The sequence below is a fragment of the Cydia amplana genome, chromosome 25, assembly GCF_948474715.1.
Source record: "Cydia amplana chromosome 25, ilCydAmpl1.1, whole genome shotgun sequence".
Lineage (NCBI taxonomy): Eukaryota > Metazoa > Arthropoda > Insecta > Lepidoptera > Tortricidae > Cydia > Cydia amplana.
This window is the reverse complement of record NC_086093.1, coordinates 2,028,619-2,050,801: the sequence shown is the minus strand read 5'-3', so window position 1 is coordinate 2,050,801 and position 22,183 is coordinate 2,028,619. Positions and strand designations below refer to the sequence as shown.

The 22,183-nt window shown below is 39.4% G+C and overlaps 1 protein-coding gene and 1 long non-coding RNA gene across 2 annotated transcripts in view; one reads left to right on the top strand and one right to left on the bottom strand.

The window, feature by feature from the left end:
• Window positions 1-22,183, bottom strand: part of LOC134659507 (glutamate receptor ionotropic, kainate 2) — a 50,040-nt gene that overhangs the window by 12,797 nt on the left and 15,060 nt on the right. Inside the window, exons 2-9 of the mRNA XM_063515163.1 lie at window positions 11,652-11,756; window positions 10,518-10,682; window positions 9,197-9,331; window positions 6,907-7,038; window positions 6,162-6,322; window positions 5,401-5,454; window positions 4,772-4,933; window positions 4,043-4,186 (exon numbers count right to left, since the gene is read on the bottom strand). Of these exons, the coding sequence (XP_063371233.1) occupies window positions 4,043-4,186; window positions 4,772-4,933; window positions 5,401-5,454; window positions 6,162-6,322; window positions 6,907-7,038; window positions 9,197-9,331; window positions 10,518-10,682; window positions 11,652-11,721 (1,023 nt within the window). The 5' untranslated portion in view covers window positions 11,722-11,756. The remainder of the gene's footprint in view (window positions 1-4,042; window positions 4,187-4,771; window positions 4,934-5,400; window positions 5,455-6,161; window positions 6,323-6,906; window positions 7,039-9,196; window positions 9,332-10,517; window positions 10,683-11,651; window positions 11,757-22,183) is intronic.
• Window positions 1-22,183, top strand: part of LOC134659570 (uncharacterized) — a 46,645-nt gene that overhangs the window by 23,764 nt on the left and 698 nt on the right. The gene's annotated exons all lie outside the window — the stretch shown is intronic.

Below are 22,183 nucleotides of genomic sequence, written 5' to 3'. Positions count from 1 at the left end.
AACCCATTGGATCAAATAATGAAGCTATATCGGCTAAAACATTCCTCTTCGTGACAGGTTGTTCAGGTGAGTCTTTCAAATTATTAGTTATTTGTAATTTGTCTTCTTTAGTGTTCCAAATGATACCCAAAGTCTTAATACTGTCTCTTCCATCTACTTCTCTTTGGGCCTTTGGTGATCGTTTTACAGGTTCAATCTCTTGCATAAATGCTTCACTATTTGAACTCCACTTTTGAAGCTCAAACCCACCCTTTTTGAGAATTGCTGTGATTTCTTTCTGATTTATTTTAGCTCGATCTTCGGTCTCATGCCCCGACAGGACGTCGTCCATGTAGAAATCCTCTAGTATTATACGCTGTGCTTCAGGATACTCTTGACCCTCATCTATCGCAACTTGACGTAAGGTTTTGATGGCCAAGTAGGGAGCGCAAGAGGTCCCGAAGGTGACGGTAAGTAGTTTGTAACCTTCTATCGGTTTTTGAGCATCAGTTCTCCAAACAATTCTTTGATAATTTGTATCTTCTTCATTAACTTCAATCTGCCGATACATTTTAATGATATCCGCGACATATGCGATTTTGTGTGTTCTCCATCTCAGCAGTATGTCGCGTAAATCTTCTTGCAGAGTAGGGCCTACGAGTAATGCATCGTTTAAGGTAACCCCGTTAGTTCCAGCACATGAAGCATGAAATACAACTCTAACTCTTGTAGTTTGTTTGTCGTCTCTTACAACAGCATGATGTGGTAGGTATACGCAATTCTCGGTTAGTTCTTTATCATCTACTTTCTTCATGTGTTGCAGATCTAGGTACTCTTGTAAGACGTCGTTGTAATCTTGTTTCAATTTTGGATTCTTATCTAATCTTCTTTCTAGCGACATCCATCTCTTCACTGCTATCTCTCGTGAGTCACGTGGTAGCACAGGTGGTTCTTCTCTAAATGGCAACCTGACCACGTAACGACCATCTTCTTTTCTTTTGTGTGTCTTCTCATAAATGTCTTCTGCCTTCTTTTCGTCTGAGGTTAGTGTATTGCTTTCTTCTTCTATGGTTTCTAACTCCCAGAACTTCTTCAGCATGTTGTTAAGATCAACATTAAGATGCATGCTGACGATGTTTTTTATGGCAGTGTGCTCTGTCCTCACATTTCCGCAAATAATCCACCCCAGGTGACTGTCTTGTGCTATAGGTGTTCCTGAGGGGCCATTGATCACTCCAGGTTTAATAACTTCGCTCCAAACTTCGACTCCTAAAAGCAAGTCGATGTGACCTGGAGTGTGACATGTTGGATCTGCGAGGCACAACTTCTCGACATGTTTCCAGTTTTCTATCTTCACTTCATTCTCCGGCATAATGTCGGTGACGTGTCGTACAACATAAGTAGTTGCCTTCATCTTCATCTTAAGCTCGATTCTTGATGATAACTCTATTTCCGTTACATACTTGAGTGTAGTCTTCATTTTCTCAACTCCCGTGACATGCCCACTGACTGAGGTCCGTCGTAAGCGAAGCCTTTGTGCTGCGGCCTCAGTTATAAAAGACTCTTGTGAACATGGGTCCAACAGCGCTCTCATCAAGTGTTTTTCTCCGTTTTCAGCATATACTTGCACTAATGCAGTTGGCATCAGCCGCGCGTGACTCCCCGTTGTGAGGTGAGATATAATACTCTTTTTATTTTTATCTTCTTTTTCTTCCTTGGTATCTTCTTTATCCTCTAAAAGCTGCGCTGATGCCTCCGGAACCGGCGCAGAGGTCTGAGACTGCGGGCTCCACGTGCTGTGCAACAGAGAGTGGTGTTTTCTCCCACATCGGCGGCAAGAAGATCGATGTTTGCAGAACTTGACTGAATGCCCCGGTACCAGGCAATTAAAACAAAGCCGCCAGCCTTGCACATATTCCACTCTCTTATCTACTTCAAGTTTCGTAAACTCCTTACAAGTGTATAATAGGTGGTCTTGGTTACAAAAAATGCATTTCTGTTCGCTTTTATTTACATGAAAACTTCTTTTATTTACAGGTGCACTCGACGGCGGAGCTTGTATCATTTCCAAAACACGAAATCTTTTTTCCAGGAACTTGTCTAACATGTTTAGTGTTGGTAATTCACTAATCTCTAGGGACCCGAGCTCGAGTTCCCATTCTTTGTGTGATTCGGAGTCTAACTTATTGACAATTAAATGAATTACCAGTGTATCCCATGTATCTACTTTTATGTCTTGATTTTTCAATTTATTCATACATTCACTTGTGGTGTCTAACAAATCTCGTAACCCTTTCGATGTTCCCGTAGTTAATTTTCGTTGATTCACTAATCGTGCCAAAATTGTGTTTACAATAATTCGTTTGTTGTTGTATCTTTTTAATAAAATATTCCATGCCATGTCGTAATTACTCTCGCTGATAGGTATATGCTTAAGTAATTGTTCCGCCTCACCTGATAAACAACTTTTCAAATAATGCATTTTTTGCACTTTATTGAGTGTGGTTTTATTGTGTATTAGCGATGTGTACATATCGTGAAACGAAGTCCATTCGTGATAACTGCCCGAGTACTGTGGAATATTAATTTTAGGCAGACGGACTTCATCACTAACACTAGTGGCAGTTGGAGGGTTACGTGAACTCGATGTACTTTCTCCGCTCTGTGAACTTAACTTTAATAACAAGTCCATCATATCTGACCGTAACTCGATGTATTGTTCTTCGACTTCCATAAAATAATCTTTTGTGAAATATTCATACTTTCCTCGTTCATGTTTAGGTACCAATTTCAACATTTCCATGTGATTGCTGTGAAACTGATTCCAATATTCGGTCAATATTTCCATTCGTAACTGTACATAACCACTAGTCAGTCTTTGTTTCGGCGATTTCTTGTAATTTGAAATAGTTTTCGTCAACAACGCGTACACGTTTTCTTGTTCCTTAATATAGTCTTCCATAATGAAGATATACGCACACCAACGTTTGTATACACTTATCAAGTCTATTTATCACTTATTATACAGTTTTTTCACTTTAATTTCTTCTTAAATCCATTTAAATTCGTTAAAACGTAAACAACATTTGAGGTTAATTTCGATGTCACACTAATATAGTTCTTATATCCGTTCGGTAAGGACCACTTTTGTACCGGTCGATGAGAGATGTGGGAGAATTAAAAATGCAGCGTTCATGCAGATAGGTAGTGCAAGACTCTTTATTCAAGTAAACAACTATGCTTGATGATTTTTAGGACCCGTAACGCCATCTATTAGAAGTAATGAGTATTATTACATAAGATTGATACGTTCAATGGTTCACATGCAAAATTAGGACTTTAAAATTATTGTGATTACATAGTAGATGGCGTAAACATCAAATCGTATATGAATTAACTTGAACAATATGGATAAATGATTTTATTATTTTTATATAATTTTGACCCATGTTCTTACACTGATACCTGTGTTAAAATTTTTAAATATCAAACCGAGCCATCTAGCCGAGCATAGGCCAAAGGTGTGTGCGCCATCTATCCGAGAATGACTTTTCTTGATTTCCGAGGCACGTTTTTTTCCTTAAACTTTATTCATCTTATACGGAGTTACATATGTCTTTGGTAGAAGGTAACATCGTGAGGAAACTGGATTAACCCCTAAGTGTTTTTGGATCTATATCTGAATCCCTAAAGTCTTTTCTCCTATTTTTGCATTCCCTAATATTGTTTGTCATAATGATCAGTTGTTCTAACACTAAAAACCCTAATTTTGGTTTCCCTAATTATTGATTCCTTATCCTAATGTTATTAAGCATATTTTCTTTTTTGCGAGGGTCGCAGTTCTAACCGTAACCTAACCCACTTGTGTGGCAGCAAGTTCTAAAACCTAACCATTTTTCAGAACCTTACATTATGGAAAATAATCGTTATGACAATTGATCGTTAGGGCATGTGCCCATTAGGACAAACGTTGTTAGGGATTCAGAATGATACCCGTGTTTTTCCTTTAAAACCTGAAAATCCGGTCTTGATATTATGTAACTTTAGTGGAGTCAATAAGTACCTTGTTGATATTTTCCATGACATCCTTCCCATTGCTCCAAGTGGTCTCGTCGTCACACGAGGCGTTGGTGGGGCCCACCTCCTTGCTTGCTGCCAAAGCCATCGCCAGGACTTGTATAGCGTCGTAGAGGAGAGCTGGTTCCGTCTAAAAAAGAGGGTAAGTAGATATATAATTAGACAAGTATTGTTACTACTAAGAGATTATTGGTAAAGTTTATCGTGGAAATGTACGCTATTCAAATTTAAAATTGATTTCCATGGCCTGTTCTAAATCCGGCCGTTCGTTTACTATGTTGACCTTGACGCAAGATCTCATTTTGACCTTGACTACCATTTATTGTTGACCTACACTCATCTGTATATGACCTCCGGTTAGTATACATTTCCTTAATGTTCTCTTTGACATTTGACCTTGACGACCATTTATTGTTGACCTTCACTGACCTTTATATGACCTCCGGTAAGTATACTAGCGCCAATAGGGTGGAACTTCTTCATAACTAACATGATGTCCTTAATCATTTCTTTGACATTTGACATTTACTCATTTTGACTTTGACTATAATTTATGGTTGACCTTTACTGACCTTTATATGACCTCCAGTAAGTATACTAGCGCCAATAGGGTGGAACTTCTCCATAACTAACATGATGTCCTTAATAATTTCTTTGACATTTGACATTTACTCATTTTGACCTTGACTACAATTTATGGTTGACCTTTACTGACCTTTATATGACCTCCGGTAAGTATACTAGCGCCAATAGGGTGGAACTTCTCCATGACTAGCAGAGTGTCCTTGACCTTGTCAGAGTCGCGGTCAACTAGCCGCCAACCGCTCATGTTGACCCGGTTGTAGTAGAAATCTTCAAGGTCGAAGAGTTCCATGTCCTGAAAATTTTGTTTTTTTTGTGAAATTTCAGTTGTTTCTCAAGATTAATAGATTAGGGTGGGCGCTAATTTTATAGTAATATAGGCAAAGGAATTACAGACATAACCATAACGTTAGGTAAGTTAAACCCCGGTTCAAGAGCGCATGCAATATTCGATACATTTTGCTAACAGCTAACTACAGAGTAACTAAATAAATAAATAAATATTAGAGGGCATCTTAGACAAATCAATTCAGTCCCAAACTAAGCTAAGCTTGTACTATGGGTGCTAGGCGACGATATAAATACTTGTATAGATAAATACATACCTACTTATATACATATAGAAAACACCCATGAAACAGGGACAAATACTCAGAAACTATAAGTAATAGAATGAATCAGTCATGTAATCGCATGCAAGTTTTTGGACCGTCTCAATGGGGCTTTTGTTTAAAAAAAAATGTTTGTATACAAAATACTTACAAATGATGTAAAAATATAATGGTAGTTTTCGTTGTTCATTTGTAGCTGAAGAATCTGTACAACAAAAAAAACCAATTAAAGTTCTATCTTTAATCAATTGTGTGTGTTTTTTTGAGGTATGCTATAAAGAGTAGGTACTTATTGTGTACACAGTCGCCATCAGTTATATCGAAGCGGCCAAGGTGTTCAAAAATAACTGAACACTCACTGTAACGCCCTGACACTAGAGCGATACCTATATATTTATGTATATAGTTATTTCGTGAGGTAACCGAACTAATCCCAATAAGGCCTAGTTTACCCTCTGGGTTGGAAGACTTGGAAGGTCAGATGACAGTCGCTTTCGTAATTACTAGTGTCTACGCCAATTCTTGGGATTAGTTGTCAAGCGGGCCCCACGCTCTCACGAGCCGTGGCAAAAATGCCGAGACAACGCTAGGAAGAAATTATTTTGTGCAATACTTTAACACATTCATTGCCACTAAGTGTAAGGCCTGAGTGGACGCTCGAAGCGGAGCGTTCGGCGGGGCGTGCAGCGTGGCGTCGGGCTCACAAGTTAATTTGAGCAACGTGCACTAAGGCCGCTCCTATACGCTTGCATTTGTTTGATATGCACGCCGCACGCCCCGCCCCGCTGCAAGCCCAACATTAGCGTCCACTCAGGCCTTACACTTAGCCGTATGGAGCGCGTAGTCGCTACGAACAGTGTACCTGACAGTCGGGTTCTTGGCCTGAATGTGTTAAAAAAAGTAGGTACTTACAGCTCTGGCTAATTGCCGTAGCCTCTTCGGATCAGTGTCCACGATGATGTGCGTCACGCCCTGGGCCTTGAGAAGTGTGAGTGCGCGTCGGTACTCGTGGGATGCGCGCACGCAGTACATGTCGCGTCCGTCTTTTGCTATGTTCGCTATATTCAATTCACCTGTAGATAAAGATATCGTATATTTTTAAGTAAAAGAATTATACCAAATGACTAGGTTTTGGACTTGTAAAGTTGTACAGAAAAAATATGTTAGAATTCGGAAATTTTTATATTATTTCTACTCAGAAACACGAGCTTTTTCACGTGTACTAAAAAAATGATTTCTATATTAGGAAACTATAGGTCTATAAAGAAATCAATTTGTTAGCTAATAAGCTAATTTGCTCATATATTTATTATAAGACTGTTTCTCAATAGAAAAAAAAAGTTTCCCAAAATTTTCGGTCCCTTTGGTTACGGTTTTCAATACAACCTTCTATGACCGTAACAAAACGGACAAAAGAAAGAAATTTTGGGGGACAATTTTTTCCTCGTATTAGGATCGAAAGAGCTCGTGATTCTGGGTGGAAATAATACGAAAAATCCAAAATCTAAAATACAAATTTAAATAGAAATGCCCCTTTATAAAGACGATTTAAAAAATATTTTCGTAAAATTTACTGCCTAGTGCCATGTGCTGTGGCGAAAGGCCGAGACAAACGCGAGGAAGATGATGGTTTGGAGTTCCACTTTAAAGGTCTTACCATAGCCATAGTCTTCATAAACGACCCCCATCCTCGTCCAGTTGAGGTAGGCCGTGAGGTCCGCGAACGCCCTGTCCATGAGCTGTCTCGACGGATACAGGTTCACGGTGAAAGAGTCTGGGTCGTTGTGTTCTGTAACGCAAGACATGCCTATTCATTTAGGTTCAAGGAAGGAACATGAGTGAATCGGAATAAAATGGCTGAGTACAGAGGCTTAATCAACCTAATTCCAAATTTACTGGTGTTTCCTTGAGATGCAAAAACATAATAATACCTACACCAAGTTATTGTATAGCATTAAGTTAAATTTTAATTCTCATTTGAAGTGAATAATGTACCTATATTCTTATGAGAATAAATGTCTTTAACCATAATTCCAACATGAGAGAGGCTATTTGGTTCCCTGCTAATACAGCAGAAACATTCAGTAATCGAATAAATTCAAATGGACGAGCAATGGTTATTATAACAACACTTAAGGATGCCACAGTGTATAGCGATATTTGGGCGACTGAGCCACTGTTTCCGTTGAGCCACTGTACTTTGCCAATACCTTGTATAGATTCCCTGAGATATTGTATCTTGAACTTTACTGTAAAGGGTTTTGTTACTTAGTCAGTACGTGTGATGGACCCTTCCAGCTGATTTCGGCAATGGCGACCACTTCGACTCCTAGTTTGCTCGGCGCTCGTGCGCCCGAAGATGGCTGACGTAGCCGATCTTCGAGGTGAACCCCCGCGCACATTGAGAGCACGTGAGGACACCGGCCACGTAGTGGTATTGAATGGGAACAGGCTGGCGCGTTTTAAGTGTAAGGCCTGAATGGATGCTCGAGTTGGGCGTGCAGCGGGGCAGGGCGTGCGGCGTGCATGTTAAACAAATGCAAACGTATAGGAGCGGCCTTAGTGCACGCTATATAATATTTAAACGCTGCTCAAATCACTTGTGAGCTCGACGCCACGCTGCACTCCTCGCCGAACGCTCCGCTTCGAGCGTCCACTCAGGCCTTACACTTAACTTAGGCTCGTCGCGCTTAGCGTCGGTCGAGGTCATAAAAGTACATACGAGTATGTGGAGTATAAAAGAAGTACCGACAGTTTTGGCACCCAAATGCCATTCTCCGGCACTTCATTAGAAGAAAAGTTGCTGCTACAGCCTTGTAATAAGATTTTAACGTGCGAGTTGTTGGACAAAAGCCAAGAATGTAATAGTTGTCAATGGCTAAACCTTTTATCCAACTAGGGAACCAAATCAATTTTTTTTTAACCGACTTCCAAATCTAAAAGGAGGAGGTTATCAATTCTGTTGTATGTTTTTTTTAATTTTTTTTCAAATTGTAACACTACTATATATAATTTATAAACTGAAATAGATATCATACACTAAAGAAAAGGTGACCAAGTCCACCGGTGCCCGAGGCGGGAAACGAACCTGCGTCATCAGCTTACGCGGCTAACGTCCTGACCACTAGACCCGGCCACGGCTGTACCCGTCCCAAATTTCTCTAGTAAGTTTGTGCGGAAAGAGAAGAGTCGTGGAATGTATGGGATCCAATACATTCCACGACTCTTCTCTTTCCGGACAGACTCTAGAAGTGAGTGACTGACAGAGAGCGCTCAGCGATCGACTCAACGTCGGGCCGCTACTGAAGATACATCTATTACCTTGACTAGCCGTGTCTGCTGAAGAAGACAGATGTATGACGTTGAGTGACCGGCAGAGGCCGCTCAAAGATCGACTCAACGTCGGGCCGCTACTGAAGATACATCTATGACCTTGACTAGCTGTGTCTGCTGAAGAGGACAGATGTATGACGTTGAGTGACCGACAGAGGGCGCTCAGGGACCGACTCAACGCCGGGCTGCCGCTACTGAAGATTCATATATTACCTTGACTAGCCGTGTCTGCTGAAGAGGACAGATGTATGACGTTGAGTGACCGGCAGAGGACGCTCAGGGACCGACTCAACGTCGGGCCGACACTGAAGATACATCTATTACCTTGATTAGCCGTGTCTGCTGAAGAGGACAGATGTATGACGTTGAGTGACCGACAGAGGGCGCTCAGCGATCGACTCGACGACGTCGGGCCGCTATTAAAGATACGATTATGGTCTCGAATGTCCAATCCTCTAGCATCTATTACCTTGACTAGCCGTGTCTGCTGAAGAGGACAGATGTATGACGTTGAGTGACCGACAGAGAGCGCTCAGCGATCGACTCAACGACGTCGGGCCGCTAATAAAGATACGATTATGGTCTCGAATGTCCAATCCTCTAGCATCTATTACCTTGACTAGCCGTGTCTGCTGAAGATGACAGATGTATGACGTTGAGTGACCGGCAGAGGGCGCTGAGCGATCTACTCAACGTCGGACCGCCGCTACTGAAGAGCGCTACTACACCTGACTTTATCTCGTGACACGCTGCAGCAAAATAAACAAATTACTAATTAATTAGCGATAAGTCCGCCTGTTGTCTGTCTCTACATTTAATCAATTGTTCTTTTCTTTTGTATCTTTTTACTGAGGTGTGCCAATAAAGAGTATTCTATCTATATCTTCATTAGGTAGGTACAGTCAGCAGTATAAGTTGCTAAGCGGGCCAAGTGTTCAAAATGATCTTGACATGACTTTATTGTTAAGAGAATAAGAGCGTGTCAAGGTAATTTTGAACACCTCGCCCGGTTAGCAACTTCTGCTGCTGACTGGACATTGCACCACATTTTAAGTGGTCGCAGTTACATAACGGCTCTCTTCCGTCACTTAACTTTTCCCAATCCCTGACTCGACAGAATACAACAACCCTTAGTTTAAACGCAACGTGTCAAGCACCCTCAAATTTACAGTTTCCGTCGGCCATATTGCTTCGCCACTCCGCTTCCGGTCTGTTTTTACGCTACATTTTTAGTTTTTGCGCTGGTGAAATGTGAGCCTGGTTTTTGCTAGTAAAAGGGGCTTTTGGGGGGTGTGAATAAACTGAAATAAATTGTGAAACGTGCGAAATGTACATAAAACTTTGTGTGCATTTACCCGTAGCCGTACCACGAGTCACTGACATATGTCAACATTGTCATAATACGCTAACGTCTACGTACCTAATTTACTTTTTGTACATCGCGCTCACACTAATACAGCAAAGAGAATAGATAGTATAGAGGGTTACTGTCATGGTAAATTTAGTAAGGGTACACAAGTGTAACAAAACAGAAATTCGAAAAAGTTACATATCGCCCTTTCTAATCTTTCTATACATAATTTTGAACTGGCAATTATCGTACTTAACCAGAATTTTAGTTTTTTACTTTTTTAAAGTTCTATTATAATTTTTACTATTTTGTTTGTTAATTGTCAATAAACATTAATCGCATGCAAAATAATAAATATTTTATTGTCATATAAGCTTCTTTCCATACTTTTGTCTTGGGATGTATAAATATGTTTGCTTAAAGGATGACTTACGTTAGATCGGGCCGTGTTCGGGCCGGAGCTTCGTTTTCTACGGAAAGCATCACGTGATCACCGGTCATCTGTCACAGAAAAGTAAGCGCCGAAAGCTCCGGCCCGGACACGGCCCGGTCGGCCCTTGAATGATCCTTATATCATAACTTACCTTTCTTATAGCTTCTAAAGGAGTCCCCAGCCGGTATATATTGTATGGGAGCGTAGACCAGCGTAGAATCTGGTAGCACACTCCTTTCCTTATTTATCCTGTACACCGCGTATTTAAACGCCAGCTCGGTGCTGCCACCTCGCGCCTCGTCCGTTAAAATTGCACCTAAGAAAAAAATTATACATTACTACATTTGCTTGTATGTATTGCACACGAATAATATCATAATGACCCATACAATTACCAGTTTCGGAATTATAGAATGATGAGGAGTATTCCTACTTAAAATTATTAGTACTTTTCATAAATAAAACCACCATTTTGGCGTGCGAAGGCGTGCACTAGCCAACGACACCAAATCCACCAGTGACTGCAAAACGACTTGTGACGTGTACATCATAACACGTAAGTAAGGGTCTTAAGTTAAGATCACGGTTACAGCTCGCTTAGCAATCATAGTTTTCAATAAATCTCCATTTTCACAACTCCCCTCTGTCACAACCCTCCTTGGTCTCCCCTACCTTATCTTAATGACGGGCGACACGGCGGCGACGGCGTGCACAGCAACTAGCCAGCCACACCACGGCCACATAGCGACATACCAGGGACTGCCGAGCGATTTGTGACGTCGTCAAAAGATGTACCTATGTTAATGACGGGCGACACGGCGGCGACGGCGTGCACAGCAACTAGCCAGCCACACCACGGCCACATAGCGACATACCAGGGACTGCCGAGCGATTTGTGACGTCGTCAAAACATGTACCTATGTTAATGACGGGCGACACGGCGGCGACGGCGTGCATAGCAACTAGGCAGCCACACCACGGCCACATAGCTACACACCAGGAGGGACTGCCGAGCGACTTGTGACGTCATCATAACACGTACCTATCTAATGACGGGCGACACGGCGGCGACGGCGTGCACAGCAACTAGCCAGCCACACCACGGCCACATAGCGACACACCAGGGACTGCCGAGCGACTTGTGACGTCATCATAACACGTACCTATCTTAATGACGGGCGACACGGCGGCGCCGGCGTGCACAGCAACTAGCCAGCCACACCACGGCCACATAGCGACACACCAGGGACTGCCGAGCGACTTGTGACGTCATCATAACACGTACCTATCTTAATGACGGGCGACACGGCGGCGACGGCGTGCACAGCAACTAGCCAGCCACACCACGGCCACATAGCGACACATCACCAGGGACTGCCGAACGACTTGTCTGTAACAAAAAAAAAGCTTAGGCATGAGGTGGCATGAGAAACGGACCTTTATTAACAGTGTGTATTTGTGGCTTTCCATCAGAAAAGGGTCCTAAAGCTCCGGAACCGGAGGGCGGCGCGAGCGGAGGTTCAGAAATCATGACTTTATTTATTGTACCTATTTTACTCCCTGTTTATTTGGGTTGGTCTCGGACTGTGTAGAACACAAAATGACTAGTGTAATATTTTGCCTATATCCCTTTTAGTCTACATCGCAAACGGTCTAGAACACAAAATGACTACAATTATTTAGACCTTTATTTACCTACGTTAGCGATGTCGACGGAGCCCCGCTGCCGCGGGGCTCCTATTTCTGTGCGGTTTGGCCTTCGGCCATTTGAAGATACCTAACGAACCTAACCTACCTATATGTGGTCATTTTGTGTTCTAGACCGTTTGCGATGTAGACTAAAAGAGATATAGGCAAAATATTACATTAGTCATTTTGTGTTCTAGACAGTCCGAGATCAAAGCGTTTATTTTATTGTACCTATATAGCTATAAATATATGCCCATTCATTTTTATTTTTTTATTACCTATTATAAAGGGGCCCACTGCATGATTACCAGTCCACCGGGCTTGGCCGGGCGGTATCGACCTGTCAGTTGTTCGGAACTGTCAACTTTTGCGTTTAACTGACAGGCCGATATCGTCCGGCGGACTGTTAATCAGTGGGCCTCTTAAGAATCAAGAGCGACCAATATATAGCGAAACCAATATCCTACAAATTTTTAAAATCCCTTTAACACTTATTATAATTTAAAAAATTTAAAAAATGCAAACGACCCATAGCTGTGGTTAAAACACATCAAATTGCGAAAATATAAAAATATTGTATATCATGTCAATATCCGAAGAGGAAAATAGGGCCACGTTTGTATGGCGAAGCAGTCGCCCCCTTTCCTCTTAAGCATACCTACAGTAAAATGTGTACCTATGCTATGTATGATTCGTAAATAAACCAAGCAATACGTGCCCATACGTAGATCCTATTAATCCTGAAATCAGATGCAACAGGCTACAATGGTATTGCATTCAGAGTATTCTAATCACGTCCTGTCGCCACACGCACGTTTCATACAATACATTAAGCCATGAGTCACTGACAGTGTACATCTTGCTCGCACTAATATGCGAGTAAGAGCGAGATGCATATAAAGTAAATTACGTTCTCGATGGCGTTTATGTCAGTGCCAAACTGATGGTAGCCATAGCCATGCACAATTGCACACAGATTAGAACCCCTAATGTAAATTTTATTCAGATAGCGTGACGAGCGTTCGGGTTTTGTCTATTTTTGTATGGGATTTTGAACAGCGCGCCAAGCGGTACGTTTTGGAAACTCGAAATCCCATACAAAATTACACTTAACACTTAATTACGTCACGTCACGCTATCGAATGAAATTTACACTAGGGGTACAGTAGTATCCGACCGATATCAATTTTTTTACCGAAACCGAAGGCTCAATATTACTCTAGTTTCTGTTATAACAGAACCTTCGAAAACATTATTTTTATGCCGAAACCTAACGACACCGAAACTTCGGTCTGACACAACCGAAATAGTTATTTACGATACAAGTGCGAAAAAAAGGGGAAATTCGAAACGAGTGGCGATAAATTAAAACAAGGGAGTGTTTTAAATCGACACGGGTTGCGAATTACCTATTCGCATGTGTATCGTATTTATGGCCCTTTAAACTTTTGACATCGCACGAAAAATGCTATTTTACGCACTAGTGCGGGAAAATAGGTCTATATGTACTTACTGTAAATATTGTTTCGGTATTTTTTGTTTTAAACTATAGCCATTAATCTCTTTTGTTTGATATTCAATCCAATTTTCAGTGTTCATTCCCAAAAAAAGAAAATACAGATTTTTTTACATTACTTTTATAACCCGAGGATATCAAGCTTTTAGGTTGAAAGGCTCCCATTATTACTATTATTCAATTTATAAAAGCAGGCTCTCTGAAATCAAATTTCACTTTAAGAGCCCATCAACGTGCACACTAGCGCCACTGCTAAATGATCGTGATTATTTCAACTTAACGAAATATATTTAAAAAGAAGGGGGCCGCTACGTACTGTATCTTGTATTAAAGTAGCTTTTGAATACATCAAACTAGTTTATATGTTGCTGGATTCGTCAATCTATAAACTCAAAACAAAAACGGCCGTTTTAACTTTGGACGCATAGATTGACGAATCCAGCAACATAGAAACTAGTTTGATGTATTCAAAGGGTACTTTAATATAAGATACAGTACGTAGCAGCCCCCTTTTTTAAATACAGGTACATATTTCGTTAAATTTAAATAATCACGATTATTTAGCAGTGGCGCTAGTGTGCACGTTGATGGGCTCTTAAACAAGCTTAAAAATAATGCTTTGAATTTAATGTTTAATTTCAAGGAATATTGTGATGGCACCAATCATGAATCATGACTAATCATGAGACACTTATAAGAGAAAATTGTGGCGCATACCTACTTATTAGGTGTCAGGTGAACGGTGTGTTGTGTTCCAAGTTGAATGTAAGAACTTCGCTTCGCCCGCTCGTTCGATTACATTTTCGTCAAACCCGACTGTAAATGACATTATTTTATTCAAATAACGTCAAAAAAATTGCAGCTGGCAGCTTCCTCGCACAAAGAATAAGTATTACGATACAGCGAGGAAATGCTGCCAGCATTTACGGCACCTTGCCGCAGGGGAATATGTAGTTTTTACTTACTTATTTTTAGATTCAGTTATTAAGTTTTATAAGTTAATGTTGTTGTATGTTTACTGAAAATAAAGTTTTGAAAATTGAATATACCTAACGTCATAAATTCCACATTTTATCCCCAAATCTAAAATCCGCATAATTTTGACATCTTGCATTTGTAGCAAGAGTAGTAAATGCTCAAACTTCGCCCATCAAAATGTAAATCTACTTCACAACAATGAAAACTTGTCGAGTTCGGTAAGATTGTTTATGACAGTCTTACGTTGTACATCAGTCGCCAGATATATCGGAGCGGCTAAGGCGCTCAGAAATATCTTAACACGCCTCTATTGTCAGGGCGTTAGAGCGCGTGTTCAGGTATTGTGAACACCTTGGCCACTCCGATATATATGATGGCGACTGTACGAATAGTCCAAGATCCCACTGTATTATTTAGGTAGGTATTAAAGTGACAGTCAGAAACATAAAACAATGCAATGCGTCAAAAATGTATAAAAGCGATTATAAAATCAAATGTTACATATCGGCTACGGTTTTTGAGAATACGAACTTTCAGTATGACCTAAGTTTAGGCCAAGGAACAAGAAGGTATAGAGGGGAATGCTTGGAATATAATTTTGGACTCTGTAACTTTATTTGGACTAGTTATTACACAGAATAAATAATAGTACTAGGTACAGAGCCCGTACCATGAGTCACTGACAGTATCAAAACTGACATTTACGCAATCGAGAACGTAATTTACTTTCTATACATCTCGTTTGCACTAATATGCGAGTAGGAGCGAGATGTATAGAAAGTAAATTACGTTCTCGACGGCGTTTATGTCAGTGACAAACTGATGGTAGCCGTACAGAAGATTCACTCCTTAACAAAACGCGCCTATTACGACAGATGTGAGCGCAATGGTGGCGCAAGACACTGACATAAACGCCATCGAGAACGTAATTTACTTTCTATTAGTTTCTATGCATCTCGCTCGTACTCGCATATTAGGGCAGGCGAGATGTATAGAAAGTAAATTACGTTCTCGAAAGCGTTTATGTCAGTTTTGACACTGTCAATGACTCATGGTACGGGTTCTAACTAGTGATGTACCGACTATGGTTTTGGCCGACTAGCCGACTAATCGGCGCTCGGATGGCCGATTAGTCGGCCGACAAGTCGGCTAGTCGGCCAAGTTCATAATCGTTACTTCCCAATAAAGATTAAATTCGTATGGCAACTGTAATAGCTTTATACAAGTTCGGATGCATTAGAAAAACATTTTTTTTGCTCCTTGCGTCGTCGCGCTTTCAATATCAACTGAAAGATGTTCCGTGCTACTGCGACGATACACCCACATAATTACATGAATACATGAATTTTATATAAACACAAGCTCATTTTATACCCTAAATACGTATTTGTGTAAAATGGCCATAACATTTTATTAATATTGGCGTTTTATTATATAAAATATTTATGCCCTGCTTTCTGTAATAAATAATAGGCCGACTAATCGGCCTTTTTTGCCAACTAGTCGCCGACTAATCGCCGACTACAAATGTGGCCGGATAGTCGGCTTTCCCGACTAGTCGGCGACTAGTCGGTACATCCCTAATTCTAACCTATCTATAGGATAACCTAACGAAAATCCTGAAATGTTACGGTTTCAGTTTTATGACTAATGATAATATGACAAACAATACATTATGACTTAAAACTTTATGGGAAACAACGGGACCCCCCTTGAGCCGAGGGGGTGGCGGAGAGGTTTGAAGGTTCTCTGCCTCTTTATCGCTCGAACATGCAAGAGTGATAGAGAGGTTAGATATCAAAATTTCGAATCTCTCGTTTGCGGTAGACCCTCAGATTGTGAGTAATTGTGGTAGTGGCGCCCCCTACGCAGAGTTTCGAGTAATACTCCCTATTCATTGTTTTCGCAGCTTTTTTAAAACACTGAATACGAGTATCCCCTCATGTGAATAAAAATAAAATTGCTTCTGCTTCAAATAACGAAAAGCAACCCTATTTTGCAATAAAAATAGGGATGAATATGGTTCGCTTTTTTTAATAGGAACTTTTACAGGGTTTATATTGTTGCACAGTTCCGATTTTACGAATTTTGTTTTCAAAAACTGGGAATTCATTTTAAAATAGTTTTCTGATAGGTACAATATTGACTTTTAAAATAGTACAGTCGGCTTCAATATAGTAGCGGATGAAACAAAAGCCAAAAGCATTCAAAGCGATCATAATATAAATTCATGTATATAGATCAGTCACAGAATAAGTAATAGTATTATCATACAGAACGGCCACGCACCGCCCCGCCCCGACTCGCATTACCTCGCCCCGCGACATGAATCTGGCGGACTTCTGGCGTGCTCTCAGTAAAGCGACCACCCACACATACACAATGACGCGTGTACAGACGTGCCGTGCACACATATAAACGCAAATGATTTTTGATGTATGGCGTGTCCGCCCTGTGGATTAGTCTAGCATAGTTTAAAATGTAATTTCATATTATGAGAATAAATAACTAAATCTAAATCATTTGCCATTCTAGAATACCTTTCCAAATAGAAATAGAGTAAGACCACGATAAGTCTGCAACGATTTTGATAGCACACGCAGCGCAAGTGTTATTTTAAACGTCAAACTTCTATGAAATTATGACTTACAAATAACACTTGCGCTGCGTGTGCTATCAAAATCGTGGCAGACTTATCTTGTTCTTACTTTACTTTACTGAAAACAATTTCAATAAATAATATTTTTATTATTGTGTATATGTTCATACCTACCTATCACCATCTAATTATTTTTCATATAGACGTACGAGTATCGGCCATATTCGAACTTTAAGATACGTCAATACTTCGTTTTTTTTAGCATTAGAAATAAGGTAAACAATCTTGATGTGTATTTTAATTGAAAAACACATTTTAAAAATAAGTTACGGCAAATATGTAACAATTATGAATCATAAGTATACGATTATTTATATTCTTCTGCTTTCATAAGTAATAGTTACTGATTTTTAAAAAGCGTTTTTCAATTAAAAGACATGTCAAGATCGCTTACCTTCTTTTAAGTTCTTTCTAATGCTAAAAAAACGAACTAAAAGTCTAGATACGATATGGATTAGTTATGTCAGTGTCAAAAGTGACGTTTTTCTTTGACGCGTAGTCTAATACGCAACTTTTGATGATAACTGTACATAGAGGACCAAGTTAACTATGCATTCCAGTTGCAATGACAAAGTGTTCTTTAAGAAACTGAATTTATGCTCTGGAATGCCACCTTGAAATTGACGGACTTTAAAAAACCGGTTAAGTGCGAGTCGGACTCGCGCACGAAGGGTTCCGTACCATTACGCAAAAAACGGCAAAAAAGTCACGTTTGTTGTATGGGAGGCCCCACCATAGAGAAATATAGTAAGACATGAGTGCTCACTCCATACATCAGTTAGACTATTAATTTCAGTGTCTACATCTAGCATCGAGTAGCGGAACTATCAGTACTGCTACTTGACAATAGATGTAGCACTGACCGGAAAGTCTTATCTCAACAGCATAAGACTTTCCGGTCGGTGCTACATCTATTGTCAAGTAGCAGTACTGATAGTTCCGCTACTCGATGCTAGATGCTAAATAGTCTTTTCACCTCAGCAGCTCGAACAAGGGTACTTTGCTACTTAAAAACAGTGAGCAAAATCGCGTTTTGCTCACTGAGTGAGACAAAATGAGCAAAATGCGATTTTGCTCACTGTTTTTAAGTAGCAAAGTACCCTTGTTCGAGCTGCTGAAGTGAAAACTTAATTGTTGGTATATCTTAAGAAAACATGAGTGAATAGAGGTAAGTGATGAAGAAGGAATACATTTTTCGGGTTCTCTTATATGTTCTCACTGCTGAGGTGAAAAGTTTTGTGAACTACACGAGATCAAAGTTATTTACATCTCGTGCGCTTTTGAGTCCCTTACTACGCTCAAGATTCTAAATTAGATTCACTCGCTACGCTCGTGAATCTAGTATAGATTCTTTCGCTTGTACGGGGCTCAAAATAAGCACTCGAAGAAATATCAAACTTTGATCTCTTGTTGTACAAATAACTATTTTGGTACTAAAACTGATGTATGGAGTGAGCAATCTATGTATTTTTTTTCTATGGCCCCACTTAAATATTTATTATATGCTATTTTTATTACTTGTTGTAATAGCGGCAACATAAATACATCATCTATGAAAATTTCAACTGCATATAGCTATCACCATTCATGAGATACAGCCTGACAGACAGACGGACAGCGGAGTCTTAGTAATAGGCCAAAGGTATGGTGCGCCATCTTTCGAAAAGATCGCACCATACCTTTGGGCTATTCTCGCCTAGGTGGCGTTAATTTCAATATAATTACTAAATTAACACATTAAGTGAAAGAATAAGGATCAAAGTCAAATGGCGTTCGAACCGTTTTAATCTTCTGTTAAAAGATGGCGGTGAATTTACTGTGCTCCAAAATTTGCCATGACAGTAACTCTCTATAAAATCTATACTCTTTGGTAATAGGGTCCCATTTTTACCCCTTGGTTACGGAACCCTAAAAAACACCGTCTAGGTATATTGCAAACATTTACCGTCTTATTTCTCACTTTTCTATGAGTACAAAAATGTGTAAGTAAGTACCTAACAAAAGCCTTACCTACATATACTTTGCACCCTCTATAACCGGCTTAAAACTCACTTTTCTATGGCGTACGTGTAGCTTATAGGTACCTTGGTATAAGCCACACGTCTTATAACGTACATTCGTATAAATATACACGTAACTCCATTAACTCGTACTAAATATGAGGCCGCGCCCGGTAATATGCTGAAATATTTGCCGTGACATACGAACGGCAAGGATAGCTATCCTTACATATTTATATAATATAATAAGGATGTACATAATCACTACATAGTATAAAACAAAGTCGCTTCCCACTGTCTGTCTGTCCCTATGTATGCTTAGATCTTTAAAACTACGCAACGGATTTTGATGCGATTTCTTTTAAATAGATAAAATGATACAAGAGGAACGTTTATGTATAATTTGTTAACCCGAGCGAAGCCGTATCGGCGGGTCGTATAATTATATAACAAGAAATCGCTCCTTGAGAACCATAGTGCCCTTATGTAATACCTAGTAGTTTATGTGACTGCTACATAATGAAAGGCATTAAAATACGAGTGTGGGTTTAAGAAACGAACGTTAGTGAGTTTCTTAATAGGATCACACGAGTGTTTTAATGCCTAATTATGTACAATTACATACAGTACTTTATCTAAACACATACTTTAAACGAATTAAAAGATAAACTGTACTTCAAATGGCGGTGAATGAAAACTTTATTCACTCATGTCACGCATCCGTAGTTTGTTTTAATTCCTAGACAAAAGAATGAAGTTTCTATTCTCATGTCACTCGAAATCAAATATCGTGCGGTTTATATTAACAAAACATACTAAATTGACGTTTCGAATCGATAACTGTTTTAATATCTATGGATACTAGAATAGAGACCCACTTGAGTTTTGACTGCTGTTCCAAATTTAAACTCATAACGTTACAAAAATCTGTAATGTAATAACATTAAAGTACAAATTTACCTTTTACCACAGATAAGAAAGTTTTCATAGTAAAATTGGTTGTAATAAAGCTGGTTTCTGAACGCATTATAGAGAACTTAGATTTTTTTTCTATGTATCTGTTTTGTTTTTATTTTAATATTATTATTATAGTTTTTTTATGTAATTCGACATTAAGAGACCTTATACATCTCTAAGTAATTGTATTACGTTAGTTTGATTTGGTAGTTGTAGTTGTATTTAATAATTGTTGATGTATAATTATTATTATTTTGCTTGTATGTAAATTCAATGTTGACGTGTAAAAGTGCCCTTGTGGCCTATTTGCTGAATAAATGTTGAAGTTGAAGTTGAACTAATGACATGTGTGTAGATAAATAACTATTACATTCGAACGTATCTCTAGTAAGTACTTTGTTTTAAATATTTTACTACCCTACTTACATAGCTGAAAGCTTCTAAAAATGTAGTTCATTAGTTATTGTTTTCCATCGTATTTTCTCGGAACATTCGTATTTGTCATACTACTTCAGTCAACCACAGTACTTTTTGTACCGAGACTGACTGAAATAAGTACCTTAAATAAGTATCTTAATACCATTCCAATTAGCTGACCAAGGGCGGGTTTAAATTCAGCAAGCTGTACCCGCACCTTTTTCGTTACTTACACAATTTGTTGAACACTGTGTAGATAAATACTTACCTACTTACTCCATATACCTAAGATGGACTAATTACCTACCTAACCCTTATATTATACCTAAGAACTGATGTAAAAAGTAATGAAATAAATGCATTTGTATTTGTATTTTGGATGGATGGAAAATAATTATGAACACTCAGCAAGCTTGGTGGCCTAAACACGGTATTCGACTGAAAAGCTCTCGATTACGAGTATATCACGATTGTATAAAATACTGTTATTGCTCACTATATTATAAGACTGTGTGTCCCTCGCAGTTATTTCCAGCGTTATTACAGCCACAAAATACGCCGTTATCGCGAAATTGCCGCTAAATCTCTTTAATTATATTACGATAAAAGGCATAAATACATTTAATAATACATAGGTAAAAATCGGTAGATAAGTAGATAATGTATAATTATATAATTAAATTACGGCTTCCGTTTGACCTATGAAGCAGGAAATCTTGGGTGCAAACCCCTGTAAGGGTATTTATTTGTTCTAATGCACACACATATATAGGGTCATCGCGCTAGTTTCCGTCCATGCTTTAGTTTTCGTTCACTGGACGGATTAGCAAATAATATATTTCATTTTTAATTAGCTACTTGCGAAATTTTTATTGTAATTTGTATTGCAATGTAGGTTTATATTCAACTAGCGACCCGCCCCGGCTTCGCACGGGTAAACAAATTATACACAATCCTCAAGAGTCACTCTATCCTCAAGAGTCACTCTATCGATAGGTGAATGAAAATCCGTCCAGTAGTTTTTGAGTTTATCGCGAACATACAAACATTACAAACACACAAACAGACAGACGCGGCGGTATTGTTTCCTAAATTGTTTTTATGAATGGTTCCTTCAATACTCAACTGAATCGAAAAGTAAAATTGAATTGTAATTGACAAAAATATTAATCTCGACAAACAAGCTTTCAAATTGATAAACTTTTTAAAAGTCATTCGAAAAAACCAGCGTTGGGATTCACTTTCCCGCCCTTTTGGGTACAGAAACCACGACATTGAGCGACTTGCGACGGCAGCGATAACCATAGGTTGGAGCGAGACACAGCGATCGCACCTTTCGTTGTCGCTGCCCATATCATTTATTTATTTCTTCAATGTGGTACAATAAAGATGTAATAAAACAATTTTCAAATTCTGAACAGCACATCCTCCCTGAATACGAAATAACTATACAATACATACCAAAACGCGTGGTATGAAAACGGATGTATGGAGTTTACCACTCTTATATTTCTCTAGGTCGCTGCCGCCGTTACAGGGCGGACACGCCATACATCAAAAATCATTTGCGTTTATATGTGTGCACGGCACGTCTGTACACG